We start from the raw sequence: 21469 nt of genomic DNA, 5'->3' as shown, positions 1-21469 counted from the left end.
CAGACTTTTATCTTTATATTGTAATTCAAATTCGTCTGTCCTGAAAGACGACGGAATTATACACGTCGAACGGATGGTCAATTTTTTTTCATTCGTGCTATCTCTATGTTAAGTCTGGCATTTTTGTGCAGCAATTAGGACTAGTATATACTAAGCCTGGAAGTTTTGCAATTCAGAATAAATTCATTTTCAATATATCCAAGAACGAACATACTTGAAACAATATACTTATGACTTGACTTGAAAACAGGAACGCCATACAATTAAATAACTCTCATAATATAGTGTTTTCTGATATAGTGAAGAGTGATTATTTCACATTCTATGCATTTGAAAAAGCTTTTGATTTGAAATAACCTGTATTTTGTTCATATTGTATTTGTTCATATTACAAGAATGTATTGTAAATGATAAATTTTTATTTCAAATACATTCACATATACGCAGGTTTTCACTTGTCATTAGAGACATGAATATGACGTGGGTCCTACCACTATCCTGAACGTCTCCTGTTGTCGTAGACGAATTCACTTTGCACCACACGTCCGACCAAAAAACGGATCATTTTAGTTGTGCAAAAACAAAGAAGTACAGACCTCGAAATGTGACATTTTCTGTCGATAGTTAAAATCGTAGAGCAACCACTTTTCGAGCTTTTCAACGTTTCTGAAAGGTTTTAAACGTGGGTTGACCACTTCGGGGCCTATCTTCGAGACTGAAATCTCTGGAACGTCATTTCGCAAACCAACGTCGAACAAATGCGTTCATTAAACTCTATCATTGTCAAAAGCTTGGGTAATTTATACGGCTGTTTCGGCACCGCTTAGTCTCATTTTGAATTCGTAAAGAAAAATTGGTCAAAAATCGACATCATATTAGCTGAAAAGAGGCAACAAATTATAATTTGTAAATAAATGAACTGCATCGATGTATAGAGTACAAAATTCCCTATTTATTATTGAAATAATAAAAGTGTGCTGTGCTAATATTCGAACGTAAATTATTTTTACAATCTCTCTGTCAAATCTGTCCAACTAACCTCACTCAAAAGTTCCAAAACATCGCTAAAGAACGTTGTTTGATAAGTTATTTATTATATTGAGGACCATTAACTAGAAACTTAAAATGGCTGAGAAGGAACAAGAAAAAGGACCAGAAATTGTGTCTGACCAAGAAAAGGAAATCGCACAAAATGCTCTAGAGGAATTTAAGAAGTGAGTTTCTTGATCTCTTATGTTGCTTATTACTATTCTGAAATTTGATTCACAGAAAAAACTATAGTGTCTGCTTACAACTGCTGAACAAGTTGGAAAGCAGGAGCAACGATTTGAAAGTTGTACACAATAAAGCAATTGTCGAGTATTGTAAGAGCGACCTGAAGAAAACGGAGCAATTACAGAAGTCTCTCACCTCAATTTGTAATCAGGTAATTTTAGAAAATGCTTTTTTTATTTAAAATAGATTAGTAAATTCTGTTTTTTTCAGTTTCAAGTAAAAGTTGACAAATTGGATGATATTGACCACTGCATTATACAATACAACCAAGCTGTAATACTCTATCACCAGAGACAATATACAGCCGCCCAAAGAATTATGGATAGGGTATATAAGTTCATCGAGCCGATGGGTAATTTATTCAACACCTATTTCTTCTTATTTGCTATTTCATGTCTTTATTCCAGACGAATCTCTGGCAAAGCAGGTCAGTCTCTTAGCTATAGAAATACAACTCAGCCTTCGACAACCTGACAAAGCTTTAACCCTCATAAGTTATTTGGAGAATAACTTGATCTATGGAGGTTCCATTCCTCTAAAAGGTTTGGATAAAAATGGAAAGGAGAGAAAGGTAATGTTTTCTATATACTGGGAAAGATCTGTAAAAAATGGCTTCTTCAATAGTTATTCTGTTCAATTCTAGATAACACTTCCCCCTCCAAAACCTTTGCCTGAAGAATTTGAAAAAAAACTATTGAAATACAAGATCAGATGCTATTTGATGAATCATTCATTAAGTATTTCCTCCAAAGAAGTTCAGGTGTTGCTCAAAGATAAATCGGTAAGTGATTTTTTCAACTCTTTTGAATAAAATTTACTGTAGTGTGCTGAAATAATTTGAATAGGGAACCATGTTCATATGAACTTTTTTCATAAAATATAGCAAGTAATTACCACCTGAAATTAATGACATCATTTAAGATACACCCTGTATAACATTTCATCATTTACATTTTATTCTATGATTTGTTATATTTTTGAGTTTTCGAAACAGCATCTGCTAAAGGTTGTTTCAGTGAGATTATTTAGTTTGATTTGTATAGAAATTATTGCATACATATTTATCATATATACATATTTCAATTTCAATCTTTCATATTCATATTTTTACTGGTAAATAGAATAGAATTCATGCATCAGGAAATGTACATAATTGACATTACATAAATGTATCAGACTAGTCAGAGGAATTGTGGTTTGGAATACTAAAAACTTACTTTTATAAAATGCATACAGACTTGCGCTATAAAATAAAAATTGTTAAAAGTTACGCTAACTAGTACATTAAATATACATTGCATCTAAAATTTAAAAACTTGTTGATTTTAAAAACGGCGGATTCTGAATTATTTTTGAAGTTTTGCTTAAAGCATGAAATGTTTTTCAACTGTATCCAACATGTCATTCTAGCATCAAATTCATTATTTTCATTTTATCAGTGACAAACTGTATATATATAACGTTTTTTTGCTTCTAATGTTAGCCCATTTTCTTGATAGATGCTTTATTACATTTCTCAATTAGTTTTTCGGATTATGTGTTAGTATAAATTTTTTTTCATCTGCATATTCTTTTATTCAATTTGACCGTTCATTATCCAGAACAATGGTTTGAGAACGATTTGAACGATATGATTCTGCCCAATCATGTGGTTTATCTCGTATCCCCAATTTTTCTATTTTCATCAGTAATAGTTTGTGATCTACTAAGTCAAATTCACAACTGAGGCCAATAAATCTATGGGGCTGATGGTAGCCTTGAATTAACTATGTTAAGTTTTGTTTTCATAGATTTACTTTTTGAATCATCAAACTATCAGATACAGGTACTGAAAAAAGTACGAATTGGTCAAGGAAAACCTAAAAAAGGCAGGAAATTCAATTCAATGAATATATGTTTTGTACCCTGATGAAGAAAGTCTTGTAATTGAAAACAAGTTCATGTATAGCCATCTCAATTGCCATTATGAATATACACAGTAACATCACAAATATACATGAATTGTGTATATTATGGATGTTTTCTACGCTTACGAAAAACGCCAAAATTTGACAGTTTTTGGAAAGGTTATCATAACTTGACAATCTATGAAAACATAAGATATACCTTGAAATGTACAATATAATAAAGCTATTAACGTAACGTTTAATAACAATATTATAATATAATAATAATATTATCAGATACATTTGTTTTTACAGCTGTTCAAACGATATTAAAACTTTGTTCTTCTTACCTAAAATGTATTTCTGCCAATATTCTTCAGAACTATTGAGAATGAGAAAAATATGTACTTATATATAAATATATTTTGTAACAAAGAAAAAACAGAATTCAACTATTGATGGAGACTGAACAGGTTACTGAAATAAATCACAGATCATCCACTGAGATCTTCAAAGGTAATTGGAATTTTTTAAGTCTACTAGTTTTGGAACCTAATAGATTATTGTTTTTAATTTATGAACAGCTTTATGAATTGTTATTTATTCTTATTTCATTATAAATAGTAAAAGTGAACTTTGAAATTTCCTAAATTAGTTTTTGTACTAAGCAATTAGGTTGGTTAGGAGTCAGAATAATAAAAAATATATATTTTTCATGAAACAGGAATCTGAAATGGGAAAAACAGAAGAAGCATTTTTCAAGAATGTGTCAAGTTATTTACTCATTACTTTGTATGAATTATCAATTTTCTGATTGAAGGTGAATCTTACATTACTGATGATTTCCAAAGTTCAAACAGTATAAGGCCTAGAAATGGTCCTTGCAGTACCCCATATTTTAAAGTTACGTAGTTTAGTGAGTTGTTATCAATCAGCACTTTCTGAAATTGGTTTTTGAGGGAATTTGCAAATAAGCAAATTTGCAAATAAGCTTGTGATCATATAAAGTATTATAAAAACATTAATCATTATTTTGGTAATTTAAAAGCATGTTTTCTTTTCAAATCTGATTAACAGCTGTTTTAAGTTGAAATGAGCATAGTTAAAATTATAAAATTCAAAATTAAGAATGAATACTTGAAAAATTACTTTATTTCAACAAAAAATCTGTCTTACAAGTTTACATCTATTTGGACAATTCTGTTATTTAGAATGTGAGTACAATACTATTTGGTTTAATTGAATGTTACTTTCAACTCATGAATCCTCATATTTTCTTCTGGCTTAGATTGAAGGATCATGCATTTAATACTAAATTATGTTTTATCATAAGAGAGTTGCATTAAGATTATGATATAGGTAGTAACTCCTCCAAATATCTGAAACAAGTATAATTATAATTAACCGTTATAACAACACACAATACCAGAAAGGTGCACATTTGTTGAAAGAAAAGTATTTTTAGAAGATATTATTTTTTTGGTCTTCATCAATATACGGGGTGGCCCAAATTGTGACGTCCAATTTTTTTAGATAGGGGCTCTCAAGGCCTATCAAAATCACCGCTAAATTGTAGTTTTAGAATTATGAAATTTTCTAGTTTTTCTATGAGAATTTTTGGACGTATCAGTTTGAATACTTATTTTTTCAGAAGGGTTTATATTGTTATGTTTTTATAACATGTTCCTAATGAATGGTTCTTTTATGCATAAAATAATTAGCTCTTTAAAACTACGCGATGGTTATAAATTTTTAACCGATATCAAAAATTCGCATTTGAACAAGGCAAAGTTGAATTGAAAATCGTTAAAAATTATCCTATAATTATAAAAACTCATGCTTGGAGAATAACACAAAAAAGTGTTTCCTAATAGGCTATTATTTGCTGAAACAGGCCTTCTAAGGTACTGAAGTGAAAGTCTTCAGAAGTGGTTATTTATTTTCAAAATAATATTAATGCCTACTTTGTCACATTGAGGCTAATTCAGATAATACGATAATAAATGTAAATAAACATAAAATAACTCTTCAATTGAATCATCAGTGAACTTTAATTTGAATTTCAGCTAAAAATAAAGCAATGTGTACAAATTCAATTTGATCGATTCATATCATAACATTTGTTTTTCAAAAAACACACTTTAATGTGAGATTTCCACTTGAAAGTTCATAAAACAGCGAAGTCACGACGTCACGAAGACGCTATATAGCGAAACACATGTTGCGGTCTTCTGTGGAAATATCACATTGAAGTGTGTGGTGGACTTCGAAGTTTCGGAACAAGACACTTATCACCTCAACAGCACCTTTTTGGATAACATTACAAGACGGAGCACTTTTTATGATGGAGAAATAGAAAAAAAAATAATCTCTTGTAAAAAGTTTTCCTATTCAACTTAAAAGATGATATTAATATTATCATTCAAGAAACAAATTCAAAAACACTGAACGAACAAGTAAAACAAAAATATCTTGAATATTTTGGGCAACCATGTAGGCAAAAATCATTAAATATTCATGGTGCACTGGAGAAATGTAATTTTAATACACTATCGTTCGAAAATTGAACTTACCGCGAATAGGAGTTTGTAATTTATCGAAAAAAATCCGGCTGCATTGAACTCCACCTTTTCGTTGGCAATTTGTAGTGTGAATAAATCTATCAAATTTTCCAGTTCCGGGTCATCTGTGTCTATATCGTACAACAGAATTCCTGTCCTGTTTGCCTGAAACAAAATAATTCCTGAAATTCGTACCTTCATCTGGGAAGGTCAGGTCGCTGGTGTTTCAATTAAAGAAACAAAGACCTCATTTATATTCAAAATTTACCGGGAGAGATATTTCTAGACTTCATGGACATTCTTGCGTTAGAGCGTCACAACACTTGTATTTCCTCGAAATGAAAAAAAGCACGTGATTTTTCGGTAAATGAACGATAGTCATACTTCTAGAAATAAGAAATTAGAGTTTAGACCATCGATATTCCTCTCCATACATTTATTTGTATATACAGGGTGTAACTGAATAAGTGTAAAACATTTAAGGAGGTGATTCCTCATCGAAAAAAAGATAGGATCTTTCATATAAAGAAACTTCATTGGAGCATCACTTGTTAAGATACAGCCCCTTAAAGGGGGTACATAAAATTTGTATAAGAATTTTTTTCACAAGCACTGAAAAAATTAGAATATTGAAATTAACCTGACGTTTTGTACTACCAAAAACACACTTAGCCAGTAATTTATTTGGTTTACCCCATGGTTGTAAGGGGTGGAAAACGTAACCCCTAAAATTTATTTCCAATGTAACTTTTTGTCTTATTATTTGTTTACCATTTAAAAATATATTTCCGATAGCCTGTTTCATTCTAAACAAAAAATATCTCTTGGGTTTTTTGCTCAAAATAAACCAGTTCGCAGCAAAAAATTATTTTACGAACAACTACAGAGATACATCGTCATAAATGCGAACTGGATTTATTGTTATTTTGTAGTTTGTACCTGCATTAAACGATTAAAGGGTAATAAACAAAACTAATTTATTAATAACAAAACACACAACATGTAGAAATCATAGTAAATGTTTAATATGTCTACCTTCAGACATTACGCATGCGTCTAGACGTCGGCGCATTGAGCCACGTATTCGCTCAAATATTCCTGGAGTCTCTCTGATTACCCTGCACGCATCGATGATGCGGTTTCTTAAGTCCTCTACATCGCGAACAGGAGTACGATAAACCAAATGCTGTAAATGGCCCCAAATAGAGAAATCGGGAGGATTGAGATCCGGGGATCGAGCGGGACAGTTCTGTGGTCCTCCTCGACCTATCCACTGATTTGCATATGTTTCAGTTGAATGCTGACGTGCTACTTGACTAAAATGGGCGGGAGCCCCATCATGCATAAAAAACATATCCCTTCTGACGCCCAAAGAAACTTCCTCCAGCAGTACAAGATGCACTTCTCTTAAAAATTGAAAGTATGCCTCACCATTTAATCAAGGAGGTAGAAAATGAGAACCAATTAAATCATCCCCAATAACTCCGAGCCACATGTTGAGAGAAAACTGTTCTTGATGGTTAGTTTCGACAATAGCGTGAGGGTTTTCATCAGCCCATATGTGGTAATTATGAAAATTAATAATCTTGTCCCGAGAAAAACTACATTCGTCTGTGAATTCTATCGTCTTCAGAAAGTCACAATTTCTTCTAATCATTTCCAGCATCCAATTGCAAAATTCAAGACGGTTTGGAAAGTCTCGCGGTGCCTTTACTCGTTGCAGATGGTAAGGGTATAAGAGTTGTTCCTTTAAAATTCGAAATACCGTCATATGATCAACATTCAGCTGGAAAGCAATCTTTCTAGTACTGGTAGTAGGTTGTTCTTCAATCAAATTAAGTACTGTTTCCTCAAGCTGTGGTGTTCGTACTTCTCGATGGCGACCACAATCCTGCGTTCTTTTGTCGAACGAACCATATTCTCGTAATCGTTGATGAAGTCGAGCAAATATTCTATGTGAAGAATGCTGCTGTTGAGGATACATTTCAGCATATCTTCTAGAAGCTTCTAACCCATTCCCCTGCGACAGACCGTAAACGTAATGCATATCAGTCATTTCCTCATTTGTGTATGCCATTTTAATAACAAGTGAATTATTAAAGTAACAAATTAAGAACAGAACAACAACACACAATTAGTATCAATTCAATTTCGAAAATTCACAAACTGACAGCGTCATACCAATTTAATTGTCACTATCGCTAATAGCGACCTACTAGATAGATTAGTTTCGTATTTTCGCATTTATGACGATGTATCTCTGTAGTTGTTCTTAAAATAATTTTTTGCTGCGAACTGGTTTATTTTAGGCAAGAAACCCAAGAGACATTTTTTGTTTAGAATGAAACAGGCTATCGGAAATACATTTTCAAATGGTAAACAAATAATAAGACAAAAAATTACATTGGAAATACATTTTAGGGGTTTCGTTTTCCACCCCTTACAACCATGGGGTAAACCAAATAAATTTCTGACTAAGTGTCTTTTTGTTAGTACAAAACGTCAGGTTAATTTCAATATTGTAACTTTTTTAGTGCTTGTGAAAAAAATTGTCATACAAATTTTATGTACCCCCTTTAAGGGACTGTATCTTAACAAGGGATGCTCCAATGAAATTTCTTTATATGAAAGATCCTATCTTTTTTTCGATGAGGAATCACCTCCTTAAATATTTTACACTTATTTAGTTACACCCTGTATAGATGACCTGAACACTGTTATAAATATAGCTGAAATCACTCTCAGTAGAGTTATCACTTGGTGTGAAAAAAACAACTTGAAAATGAATAAAACAAAAACTAGTATCTTACAATTCATGGTAAGACGACAACACCATGAGGTGAGTCTATACCAGAATACTAATTACAATTGGATCCCACAACAACAATGCGAATTTTAATTCTCAGCTCAGGTATGGCATACTGAACTAGGGCACAAGCTCCTCTGTGGATCGAGTGTTCATGATACAGAAGTATGCAGTAAGGATCATTGCTAAGTTAGGATTTAGGGAGTCCTGTAAGGGAGCATTTCAGAATTTGAAAATAACAACAGTTGCAGGAATATACATACTTGAGGCATGCACATATGTATACCACATTAAAAACAAATTGGCTGCCAACAGACCATCATCACATACCCATTTGACACGAAATGGCCACTTACTTCTACCCAGTCAACATCGAACTGCTCTCTACCAAAAAAGTTTTGAATATCAAGGATGCAAACTGTATAACAAACTTCCCGACCACATTAAAGTTTCAAGTTAAGAAAAGTTGAGCAACTCTCATTGTCAAAAAACTGCTACACTGTTGAGGAGTTTCAGCCGTAAGTTTATTTCCATGTGAAGTGTTCGGTTTGTTTAATATACACCTTTTTTATTTATACACACGTAGAATTAGTAACTTTATAATATTTTATATTTATACTTCATATTATTTGTAATAATTGTGACGTGGATGTGATGGTCCTATACACATCTAGAGATATTTAATAATTCTAGTTATTTCACATGTATATACATTTTTTATATCATTCCTCTACTTGAATGTATTGACGTTTTTCTCTTTTTATTTACAATATCACACTGTTGATGTGCAAACTAATTTGACCACTCCCCACACCGTCGGGTAAGTGATCAGTGGGTCCGAGAATCATGTGCCCGAGCAAGCGCAGTGAGCCAAGATTGACAGCCTTCTGCGTCTTTACGGCTAAGATTCCTGCCTCCTCTTTTCGGACGATATTCGTCTCGCCAGGAGCTGAACACTCCACGATAAATATCTTCTTGCTCTGGTGGTCGAGAAGGACTACATCAGGCTTATTAGCTTGTATGAGCCTGAGGGTGGGGAACGGATTCAATATCCCCCGGAGCGTAGCACAACACCGGTGTCTCGTCAATACCATAAGAGTACCGTGGATGGTAATATAGCACTCTTAGGGTCGCTTTATGTCGATAGATATAGGCCAAGACCGCATATGCTGGACATGCTGATAACAAGTGCATTAGGGTCTCGGGCGCCTCGCGGCAGGCCCTGCACCTTGTGTCTACCTGCGGTAGACTAAGGTGTTGAAGACACCATCCTGGCAAGCCATGATGAACATCTCAGTTTTCGACTTCAGCCCATTCGACCTGAGAAGAGCGAACATCAGGCGCTTTGATAAGCCAAGATCTCCAATGTTATTGAAGAAGACCCCATGCATTGGCCTATCTTTGTGTTTCCGCAGAAGTGATCTCTGCGGCTTTTAGCTGAGCTTTTTGCTGAACGGGTTCCAACTCGGTGACAGAGTTGTGGTCACCTCGTTCATTGTCGCAAACTATGCCCAGTTTATCAGCTGCTCGGGCTGCTGCCCTAACGAGAAATGCTCCAATTTCTGCTCTCTCATGGTCACGGACCATGCAGAGAAGGGGATCCGAACTTTTGACGACTTTACAGGCTGTATCCAGTACCATTCTGTCATGTAAACACTCCAAACTCAAAATTCCATGGCCTCCCTGTTGTCGGGGGAAGTACAACCGTGGAACGGATGATTTGGGATGCAAACTCCTATATTATTATTATATCTAGGTCTTACCTCGAACACTGTGTCATGGCACAAATGGCATATGATTGTTAGATTCGTGGCTAACCAGAATGCCTTGAAAGCACTATTTGAAACATTTCTCCATCCCAACAGCTCCCAACAGAAAATGTAGTACGTTCCTACCACCAGCTGACAAAAAGCATAAAAATTCAACGCCAGAAAGTCTATACTGAAAGCTTCGTTAATTGATTCGATCAGACCAATTAGGTGATGATGTACCTCACAAAACTTGTTCAACACCATTATGGTATTGGTGGGTTTTTTACTCGTTCCCTCGAAATTTGGCATGTCCAAACTGTAGTGAGCCATACATTCAATTTCCTTGTTCATCAGGCGTAATCCTAGTTTGATGAAGGAGATGTAGGATGTTACTTGGAGGGTAAAAATAGCACATAGTATTAACGGATAGTACAAACCAATCAGGACTAGTATTCTGTCGAAAAAACGAGCTTCTTTCGGAAGACGTGCGAATGGAACGAAAATAACTGCGGCAGTGAAGATACCCTGCGCTGCAGCATTGACTTTCATAAATAAATTCAGTTTGGGGTGGCCTTTATTGCCGTGTAATTCTTCTAATTCTCCTTGCAGTTGTTCCAGACCACGTATCAATCGAATGTGGCTGTTTCGTAATATTACCCCGCTCATCATCAGGGACGCTAAGTACGTTACAGAAGACCCTGCCATCATAACCTTAGACGTTGTGACCAGCACAATTTCATCATCCTTGTACTGTCCTACAACTTTGAAGCAAAAAGTTTCGATAGCAAAATATACGACTACCGTGGCGAGGTTGCGAATCCAATCGTATTTCCGTTTTTCGACTCCGGTTTTCCTTATAGAAAATGTGGCCGATACTCTACTCAGCGCTAGTATAAATTTGAAGGAATTGTAGAAATCATTCGAGAACCCCATGTTCAATGAACGTGTCGTTGATAAAACCGAGAATTACGTTAATGCATAACGTTTGTATTGAGTAAATGTCACCATGATTTGATGTACGGCTATTTGTCATTATAGTCATTACTCTAAAGTATATATAATTCATTTATATAATGATGTTATATTAACGACATTGTTATTGATCAATCAATTTTTCAGTAATGAACTTGTTCAAGGAAATCTTGGCAAATAGATCGGGCCGACCGCTTGAAAATATATTGAGTCTAATATTATACAGGCTTTCTAAATGAAAATGAAACGTTATCCGATCAACATTACAGAAAAACGTGGGGATTTCTTAAATTTTTCAATAAAGGGGGACACTTTTTTCCGGTATTTCTGACTTTTCATATTATATGCATTTCTTCAGCGAGAGCGATAATAATCCCAAAATTTGTATTGGATTTGTAGAGGATTTGTAGATAAAGCCCTCATTATAGCTTTTTTGGACTCTCCTTTAAATCTGAATTCATTGATAACTGCAACTAGCGTCACTAGCGAGGAAATGAGGAAAAATATTGATTGTGTTTTGTTGAATTTTCAAGCATAGAAGGAATTTATATACATTATTAATCGGGAAAAAAAATTCAACGCATAACATGCAAACAACAACACAGAATAGATGTAAATTCGAAAAATTTAGGCTTGCTTCTGGATGACAGTTGTATTCTGTACACAAGATCGTTTATCTCCAGTGGCTGCTTTCAGAACGGGTATTACTGATAACTTCTTCAAACTGCTTTTGTTGGCTCTCATTAACGACCTCGTCGCTCTAGAATCGACGATTATTCAGAATTCAATCGACAATTAATATTGTTACATTTTTACCCGTGGGTTGACCAATAATAGACTACACTGAATAATCAAACTTAACTTTATTTCACTTTAAATATGAAAAACACTTCAACTAAAACTTCAACTATTATTTGAAGGTCTATCGCCTCACTAAGTCACTTCGCGTACCGCACTGTAACGTCCACTTGACTGTGTCGATATCCTTTGAATATTGTAATCGAATGGCGTAGAAATTTCACCAAAATTCGGTAGCATTATTCTCGCTGCTTCTAGAGTGGCGGGAATCATCGTACATTCGCGCGCTCTTACCAGTGGCGGCCAGCGCTATTTTCTTTCGGGCATGATTTACAACAATATGTTACTGTTGCGTCCTATAGTGGAAATTGAATATCTAGTGGCTTGGGATGTAGCAGCCAATGTACCCCCCTAACATTGTCTGAATTTATTTTTTCTGAACCTCTAACTTTTGGGGTTGGGGTGGTCCCGAACCCCAATCTCTCTCCTCGGATCCCAAACGTGATCGATAGTCCCGCTTTAAGTGTCCTTCTCTGCCGCAGTTATAGCATTTGGGCCGCCCTCTTGCCCTGGGTACAGTTCCATTCATCAAATATTTCTTAAAGAATTCCTCTAGACCTGCCATGAATCGATCTGTTCTTGGCGGCCTTCACTAGAACTTATCGTTGTTGGCACAAACCATTTTTGTAGCTTCGAATTCTAGGGCATAAATGATGGCTTCATTCAATTTTTCATGTTGTGTCATTCCCAGCGACTGCTGCAGCTCCGTGTCACGAACCCCTTCGATGAAACTATGGACACCAATCCAGTGGGTGAAGTTATCGGGGTGTTTCTGGATAGGCGAGTCTTACGAACCATTCGACTTCAGCCCCAAACTCCAGCTGACTCTCGGATGGAACTTGAATTCTCACACTCAGTAGAGCTTAGTAGACTTATTGAAGGTGCACTTCCGACGCCAAATGTCTGTCACTACTACACTTACAATACAACACAAAAACTTCAACTGAACTTCAGACTATTTCTCAAATGATTATCGCCTTATTAGCTCACTTCGTACTGCACTTTCAACTTGACTAACCCATTCGTCTGTTGATAGTGTTTATATATGCCAATGGAAGTCTTCGGAAGCCGATAGGAATATTCTCGAATCGACGCGACACCTAGAACGATCGAGAAGCACAGGTAGAGTTGAGCGCAACCCTGGCCAAGTCACAGTCGATTGATGAAGGCCAGAGGCGGCTAGCGTTATTTTTTCAGGGGATAATTGACAATTATACTGATCCTTGTACCCCGTGAGGAATCTGGGTCATACTCGATGTTTTGTTATCTTAAATCACATATTGACTTCTCTCACATATAGTATATATAGTTCAATTATTGCCAAGACGCTTTAATCGATATTGTAAAATTTCAATATTTCCAATAGAATTTTCCGAGAAATATACAATCAGAAATGAAAAAGATAGCCCGAAACACCTCGGCAAGTAATATTAGCCGTCAGTCAGTCGTTGCTAAAACATTCGTCCTCGCAGTCAACGCACATACCACCGATGATGTCTGCCGCAGCAGCATACGAAACGTTTGGTATTGCAAGTCCCATTCAATCACGGCCTACTAGCCCGGATTTTTGTTTTCTCTAATCATGACTTAGACCGTGAAAGCCAATGTTTTTACTTGTCTTGGTTTAAATTATTGATGTACAATTGTTTCAGAATATTGACGCAATGTTCCTTGCAGCCAATACCGAATATCTGAAAGGGAACTATATGGATGCCGTGAAAATTTTGACGTCAATACCAAGCGAATGTTTATGTTACAGGTAAGGTTATACGAGATTTCGTGAAGTTTCTTTTGATTATTTTACGAGTTTATCTGGAAGGTCTTTATAATCCAGAACACCAGTCATCATTTTCTACAACACACGGTAAATAAATAGAATGTTAACTTCCACGGCCTAAGAAAACTATGTCAAAGCTATTTTCCGGTTTTTATAGCCGTGGTCTCTAGGTTTTTATGTCTACCGTTGCGTCTACTACTGCGGTATACATTATCGAAGGGGAAGAGGTAACAGTCGAAGTGGGATGGTACCGTAATGAGCAGTACATCAAGTCCGGTGGTGGCGAACATTTTCATTACTCACGGAAAATTTCGAACAACGGACCTTAGAGCAAGCGGCTATGGAACCATATTGTTGGCTACGTTATATTGATGACACGTTTATGGTATGGCAAGGTGGTGAAGAGAGGCCAAACGATCTTTTATTATGCCTAAACTTTGTCAATCCAACCCAATGTACTATAGCCTAACAAACCCGAAGGTGACATCAAAACTGGTCTGGGAATGCCATGAAGAACTGAATGAACTTGCAAACAGGAACTAATTAACTTTGTACTGGGTGCCAGGGCATTCAGGAATCACAGGTAATGATAAAGCTGATGAATGCGCTAGAAGCGGATCATCAACATCATATATAGGTCCTAAAAACCAGCTCTGGGGGTACCAAAATCATTGGTACGAAACCATATTAGGACATGGACCAATAAGAAGCACACAGAGTACTGGACAAAAGTACCTGGCAACAAACACAGTAGAACCTTCATTCGGGAACCATCCGAGAAAAGAACCGAAGAACTACTTCAATGTAGTAGGGATCGGCTGTACAACGGAGACCTCAGCTGCAGATTATGCAACGAAGGGATAGAAACAGCTCTACACATCTTATGCGAATGTGAGACACTGAATCACAGGAGGCAGGCAATATATGGACGTACAGAATTACGTCCAGAAGAATATGACGGAACATCCAACACGGAACCTGTTCAAACTAGTACAGGGAACGAGACTGATGGAATGGGTGTCTTGAGAAGATGGGAGAATTAACGCAATAAGCCCAAGAGGCTGGCAGTGTTTTCTGGAGACTTGGACTAAATGGACAAGTCAGACAGCTCCCAAAGGACCAAAAAAAATAGCCTTCTTGGATGTTTTTGTGAACAGACGTTGAATATGGAATTTTGGGTCTGGAAACTAACACCCACAGTACATGGATAAAAACTCTAACCACCAGCCACAACAAAATAGAGGGGTAACTTAAACGTTGGTTGGGAGAGTACAACACATCTGTGAACCTGAGAGTCTCCGTGAGGAATTCAATCACCTAAAAAATGGGTACAACGAAGTAGAATTCGAGTGGGCCATACGACCCAGAAGAGAGAACGACAAAGTAACCCCAGCTAGGCCCGTTGAGGGAAAAGCTTTCCTTCTCTATGGTACAAATGTTACAGACCGGGTTGGGGAAATTTTAGAGAAACACGACGTGAAACCAATATTGAGGCCAGCGAAAACTATCAGAGAAAGTATAAAGTCAGATGAGGGCCCCAGAGAGCCTTTAGCAACTCCTGGGGTACACCGGATTCCTTGTAGCTGCGGGTCGGTCTACATTGGAACCACAAGAAGTATAAGTACCCGTCTCTCTGAACACAAAAGAAATTGTCGCCTCGGACAAAACGACAAATCAGCTGTAGCCGTACATGCTCTCAAAGAAGGCACTCACAATATCCAATAGTAATTCAGAAAGGAAGAGGCAAGGAACATTAATGAAATCTGGCTACCTGTCCTTAATTTTACACAAATCCAATTGAGAGAAACGAAGCCTCGTCCACATATGATAATATACAACCGGAGACAAATTCCAGCATGGAAGTTCCGTTAGTTAGGGAAGCTATAGACTGTGCTGTAGATGACCCCTCCCAATATAGAAGGCCCCGAGACTCTGTCGAATGAGGCCCTCATGTCCCCCGTTAACAGATGAACAATTTTGCATCCATCTCACCCCTGCCAGGTAGGGGTACACCGTGAAGGGCGGTACTGATGTCTGAAGACTTTCATACCGCCACAACCATTCAATCATGACCCATTTGTCCTTCTGACAAACGCCAGTCATAAGGGTGAGGGAGCCAGGCTCCAACCTGTTCAAAATCAAGGTGGCTGTTGTAGTTTCTACGTTGAGAACTACTCGAGCACTTCGACCGTTACCTCATCGCCTTTGATAATATCAACCGCAGCAGTAGACGAAACGTCAGGCATAAAAACCTGCCGGCCAAGGCCAAAAAACTGGGAAAAAAGCGTTGACACGATGCAAATAATGTAGATATCAACACCGTTAATAAAGGTAAAACTGGAACCTCTGACGTAGCATAAATCCAAAAAAAAGCACTTTTTCCAATCACCAGAATGGAATACTCTTATCGACGCGCGTTTCAGCAAGCAAGTTGGCGTCTTCATGAGATAAAGAAAACTAATTCCTAACTCTAAAACTCTTACCGATACACATCAATGATTTCCGGTAGAAGTGTGCGGGAAAGTTTCTCGTGAAAGTTCCCGAAAATTTCAACAGAGTACCATACACATCAGAAGACGAATCTCGCTGATGTCGAAGCTTGACTTTGCAAGTGAACGCCTTGGCAAGCCTCGTTTATTTTTGATACTGAGTTCTCTGTCGATCCCATAGATGGCGTCTTTGTAAGAGGTGCTTTACTGTTCAACTACGTAATATCTTGGGGTGAGGAAACGCAAGCCAAACAGTACAATCAATGTTGAATTGTATTGGAGTAATAACAAATGAAAGTTGATTTTCCAAACTGCCGTCAACTAATAATCATGCCATGTTCATATACTTTTATATTCTAGCAATATCAAATGTGTGTGTGTGTGTTTTTCAAGTTTAATGATTTTAGCGATTGTGGTGAGTCTTCGACACTGATGTTTTACAACAACATGGGCGTCTTACACCACGCGATGGGAAAACCGAATTTGGCCTGTTATTATTTCCAAACGGCCCTCAAAGGAGATATCAGTAATTCGCAAAGTGGTTCAAAAAAGGACGACAGTAAGTATAATATTTTATAGTGGTTTCGAGGTATGTTCAGAAAATAACAGGAATTTTCAAATTTCACGAGTTTGGAGAGTCCGTCACCGTTTCCTTCCATAAATCCGATTCGAAGTTGCGGCTCTGATCCGAGTATAACTCTTGGGGTTAGATTAGGTCCAAAGTGAATGGGTCTATTCGACCCAGAAATCCTTTAAACATATCTGTCATTACACATTTTGATAAAGCGTACGTGTCTGTAGACATACCCGGCAAAACCGGGCCTCTCACTCTTAATATCCATTTATTGTTTACCCCTTAATCCGTACTACCTAAAATTACAAACAAAATTTTTTATTTATTTTTTCATAATACTTTCTTTGTCATACACCGACCCAAACTTCACGCAGATACGATTTCTCCCATCGGCCATGACTCAGTCCGGTAGCCGTACTCTTCTAGCGCTGAAACTCAATTTTCACATTATATAATAGGAAATAATAACCGAAAAATAAGTCATTATATGTTAGACATTTCTCCAGATGGTCTTCTTATGATTGATAGACCTACTAATATTTTATTTTGTATCTTTAAAAAGGAGTGTTTCTAGATCTAGATGAAATATATCCTTTCTTGTTATTTCAGATGAGAAACCTTTATATACTTTAGGAAGCTCGAAATATCATGAATTGATGTACAACCTTGGAATCGCTCTGTTACATGCTGGACGACCAACTCAAGCATTCGAATGTCTCATTGTTGCAGTGAGACGATATCACAGGAATTCAAGGTTATGGATGAGGTTGGCGGAGTGCTGCGTAATGGTACACAAAGAGGTGAGTTCAAACCCTGAATGAACCTATTGACCTTGTATTAATAAATTGGTACATTTCATATAGGTACAGAAATTGTTAATAATAATAATAATCTTTATTTTTCTTTTGACATGATTGAAGACGTATAGAAATCGTCAGGTACATAGAAAATAGCATACTTAATAATAGTAAAAGTAAAAGTAATACATGTTATTAAAATAAGACAGTAATTGGTCACGTTTATAGTAAAATATTACCTTGTAGTGCCTATTAAGGTTTAAATTGATTTTACAATGACAAGTCACTTTATAAATTGTAGTATCCATGTATAATATGATATATTGTGAAAGAAACTTTTAATTCATTTATTACCTGTTCGTTTCATTATAGTATATATGACATACTTTATATAGGTAAGGTTTTAGTATTTACTTTATTTTTTAACATAGCTCAAAAACAGGATATTTGTTTTCTAGAACAATAAAAGTATCTCTTTAAAATTATATCAAACACCATAACATTTCATCAGTCCGGTGTTTTATTCAGACTGAACTTTTTTGTTTTTCTTAAATTTCTTAGACTATGCAATTTTTTTTTATCCAGTGGTTTACGGGAACATTGTTATATTTCAGACAAATGAAATTGATTTCGAGAAACAAAAGAATCTGATTGCCGAAGTTGTGGGGAGCAAAGAGAAACAAAAGATTATTTTGGTATCTAATTTATCAAAAGACAAGAAGTACAGGTAAGAATTTCTCAGTCAGCAATAAAAAACAACAATCACCCCAAACAAATTTTCAGCACTGAGAGCCAATCTTACGCCGTCCCAGTGCCTTCTTTAGAGTTCGCTTTACTCTGTTTGAGGAACGCCACTCTCCTCATTCCCTCGGACACCGCTACTCCTCCAGTTCCTTTGTTTTTGATTCCTGGGGTCACCCCACCGGCGCCCCCTCCTAGCCCTAGTTTGTCTCCCTCGAATCCTCTTTCGCTGGACGGTATCGCTGTGTTGAGGAACAGCATATTAGTAACAAGTGCCTACGTTTCGTTATGTCTTGGGGATTACATTATGTCGTTGGAGCATGCCAAGGAACTTTTGGAACAACCGAGGATATCGAGCATTCATAAGTAAGTTATATTACAAGAGTATATTACAGATGTTAAATGTTGCATAGAATTTTTAAGAATCATAAAGGCAAACATCCTTTACAGTTGGTGGCACTACCTGAACCGCCGGTGTACAAGAAGGGAGCTTAATTTTTAGATAAATTGAATGTCTGTGTTCGTGTGGTTACGGAAGCGCAGAAGGACAACATTTTTTTAATGTTTGTTTCTTAGAAATTACAACTGTAAATCTAGAAATTACGACTTTTAACTCGAAATTACGACTTTTAACTCGAAATTATGACTTTTAACTCGAAATTACGACTTCAATTTCGAAATTACGACTTCAATTTCAACATTACGACATTAATTTCGGAATTAGGACCTCAATCTCGAAATTGCGACTTTATTCTTGGAATATAGAGTCAACTTTGAACTCGAAATTCGAGTTCAAAATTTAATTTTGAATATAAAATCGTAATATAAGTCGTAATTTCGAGATTAAAGTCGCTAATGGTTTGCTTCAGACAATCTAGAAAAAATGCCTGGATATGTAGAAAATCAATTATTGGCTTTTGCACCAAGATAAAGCTAAAAATACTATAACCATTTCCCAGCCTTCATCTTCGCCAAACATAGCTTTGGTTGACTTTCTCCTATTTCCAATTGAAAGTGTATCTCTAAAATGGCTAAAGGCTAGCCCAAAGATCGAGTTCGACAAGTACATATTATCTAATGTCATTCAAATAAGCTCTTAAACTGTCAATTTTTTTCCTTATTTAAGTGGCTTTGTATCTCTCACGGTTTCCGATTTCCCATGCTGGCCCTTCTTATCTTAGGCAGACAGTATATACCATCTTACCGATTTTAATACAGGAGAGAAGTATGGCTAATTGGTCAGCCAAATCAATTCCTGCCTTTCCTTGTTATGGCAGAGTTGCAATTTCGCACGCATAAATCCCACGTTTTACTCGGTGCGGATCACCGAACATCATTTGTAAATCGCTTTCTGAAGATATGAATTTCCGTGAACGAATTCTCAAAAAATCTGAGATGAGTAACATTCCGAAAAAATTAAAAGGAATGTATAACCAACCAGTCAATAAATGTACCGAATTGATGCGGTATAGATAAGCCAAACCTTACAAACGAGGTTTGGCTTATCTATCCCGCAATGTCAACCACCTTATGTCCCACACGTCTCTTTAAGGCACAAGTGGAGATTCATTATTAATTTTGACATTCGGCGATGAATTTTAATTATAACCTACATTTCAGACTGTTGGCACATTTGTACGCCGCTGAATCTCTGGTACTACTTGATAAAATATCAGAAGCCTTGGAACACCTCAATCCTGAAAGTATTAAAGATATATCCTTCGAACTTCCAGAAGACAAAGAGAAACCTGAAAATATTACATTGAAAACTAACCCACCGGCAAGTAAGTCAAAATTCAAGATCCCTCTTGAACAAATGGACAGTTTGAAATAAAACGATCCTATCCAACCCCAAACTGTATTGTTTTGCAGAATGGTTTCCCAATACCCTTCAAAGTGCCCAAGCAGTGATGCAGTACAACATAGCAGTGGCGAAAACAATACGGGGTCAACTAGATCAGGCGGCTACTATGCTCAGGCAAATCTGGCAACAAAAAAGTGCAACGTGCCAAGTTCCCACTCACATTATCATGTTGTTCATTTATATAGAACTTCAGCTTGGTGAGATTATTTTTTATTTAATAGATTTTAACTCCTATTTATTCTTACATATCTATTTAATTTTAGGACATACCGATGTTGCAAAAAATCTATTGAGGCAGTACCATCAGCAACAGAGGATAAGTGGATGACAAATCAATGTCAACGAGTTTATAAATAATTGTATTAATGTTGAAGATGTGATTAATTAAATTATTTTTGTTTTTAGTTTTTCATTCATTATCCTCTTAGAGAACAATAAATCTGTCATAGAAACTGTGCAAAAATTTAATTCTTCGAACTTGTTAGGTCGACCCTTTTGTACATCAATTATGATGTATAATCATCTAATATAACAATCTCCGGTGCGTTGAGAAAGAAGTAAAAGAAAGGTAAATCGCTAAGAATTATTCCAACATCGAGTATTCGTACCAAAATTTAAGTCAAAAAAATCATTTCGAACTGACAAAACTCCGTGTAACAAGAGGATATAAATATGGATCATTCACACTTGTACTTCATTTAGAACCATTTGTCTCTTTCAAGCAATAAAATTGTAGTGAAAATAACTCTCAATGAAAAATTGATTGTTTTATTAATTTTCTTGGAAAAATATTTTTTTCAGATACAATGAACATTTCGCGATCCTGACATAGAAGGGAAACCAAATGACTGTGGGAAATTTTGGTTGAGAATGAGTCAATATTTTATGGTGGCCTTCAAATTAAAAATAATCATTGACAATCAATTCATTATTTACATCAAATAAATTGATGTACAAAAAATAAAAATTTCAAAGGAATGTTCAATGAATCTAGTTTTGATATTTCAGTATTTGAAGCGATGGATTATTTAATGTAAAAATGTCTTGTGTTGGTCTCTAGGTATTCTGAAAGAAGGTGGATATATATTTCTTACTGTTTTTTCGGTATATAACTTTTC

At 36.0% G+C, this 21469-nt stretch overlaps 1 protein-coding gene and 1 long non-coding RNA gene across 2 annotated transcripts; one reads left to right on the top strand and one right to left on the bottom strand.

Annotated features, from left to right (window-relative positions):
• The first annotated feature begins 1003 nt into the window (after window positions 1-1003).
• On the top strand, window positions 1004-20755 carry Not10 (CCR4-NOT transcription complex subunit 10). The gene is made up of 13 exons (XM_023170098.2): window positions 1004-1214; window positions 1270-1426; window positions 1486-1627; window positions 1683-1846; window positions 1919-2056; window positions 13762-13868; window positions 16783-16934; window positions 17559-17749; window positions 18361-18473; window positions 18530-18853; window positions 20108-20271; window positions 20360-20548; window positions 20615-20755. Exons 1-13 carry the CDS (start codon window positions 1126-1128, stop codon window positions 20677-20679), a joined length of 1995 nt encoding a protein of 664 aa, XP_023025866.2. The 5' UTR covers window positions 1004-1125; the 3' UTR covers window positions 20680-20755.
• LOC141485158 (uncharacterized) lies at window positions 16936-17565 on the bottom strand. Its single transcript, XR_012467052.1, has 2 exons — window positions 17309-17565; window positions 16936-17245 (listed from the first exon to the last, which is right to left on the bottom strand). It is a non-coding gene; the product is annotated as an uncharacterized lncRNA (long non-coding RNA).
• Window positions 20756-21469: the final 714 nt, after the last annotated feature.

This window comes from Leptinotarsa decemlineata, unplaced genomic scaffold, assembly GCF_025532065.1.
Source record: "Leptinotarsa decemlineata unplaced genomic scaffold, Ldec_3_MD MMD2_tig00026307_RagTag_RagTag, whole genome shotgun sequence".
Lineage (NCBI taxonomy): Eukaryota > Metazoa > Arthropoda > Insecta > Coleoptera > Chrysomelidae > Leptinotarsa > Leptinotarsa decemlineata.
This window is presented reverse-complemented; position numbering and strand designations above follow the sequence as displayed.

Bases quoted from the DNA above. Each gene is read 5' to 3' on its own strand.
- Not10 (XM_023170098.2), top strand. From the start codon at position 1,126: ATGGCTGAGAAGGAACAAGAAAAAGGACCAGAAATTGTGTCTGACCAA. The intron at 16,935-17,558 runs GTAAGTATAATA...TTGTTATTTCAG, and splicing joins TGGTTCAAAAAAGGACGACA to ATGAGAAACCTTTATATACT. The intron at 18,474-18,529 runs GTAAGAATTTCT...ACAAATTTTCAG, and splicing joins TCAAAAGACAAGAAGTACAG to CACTGAGAGCCAATCTTACG.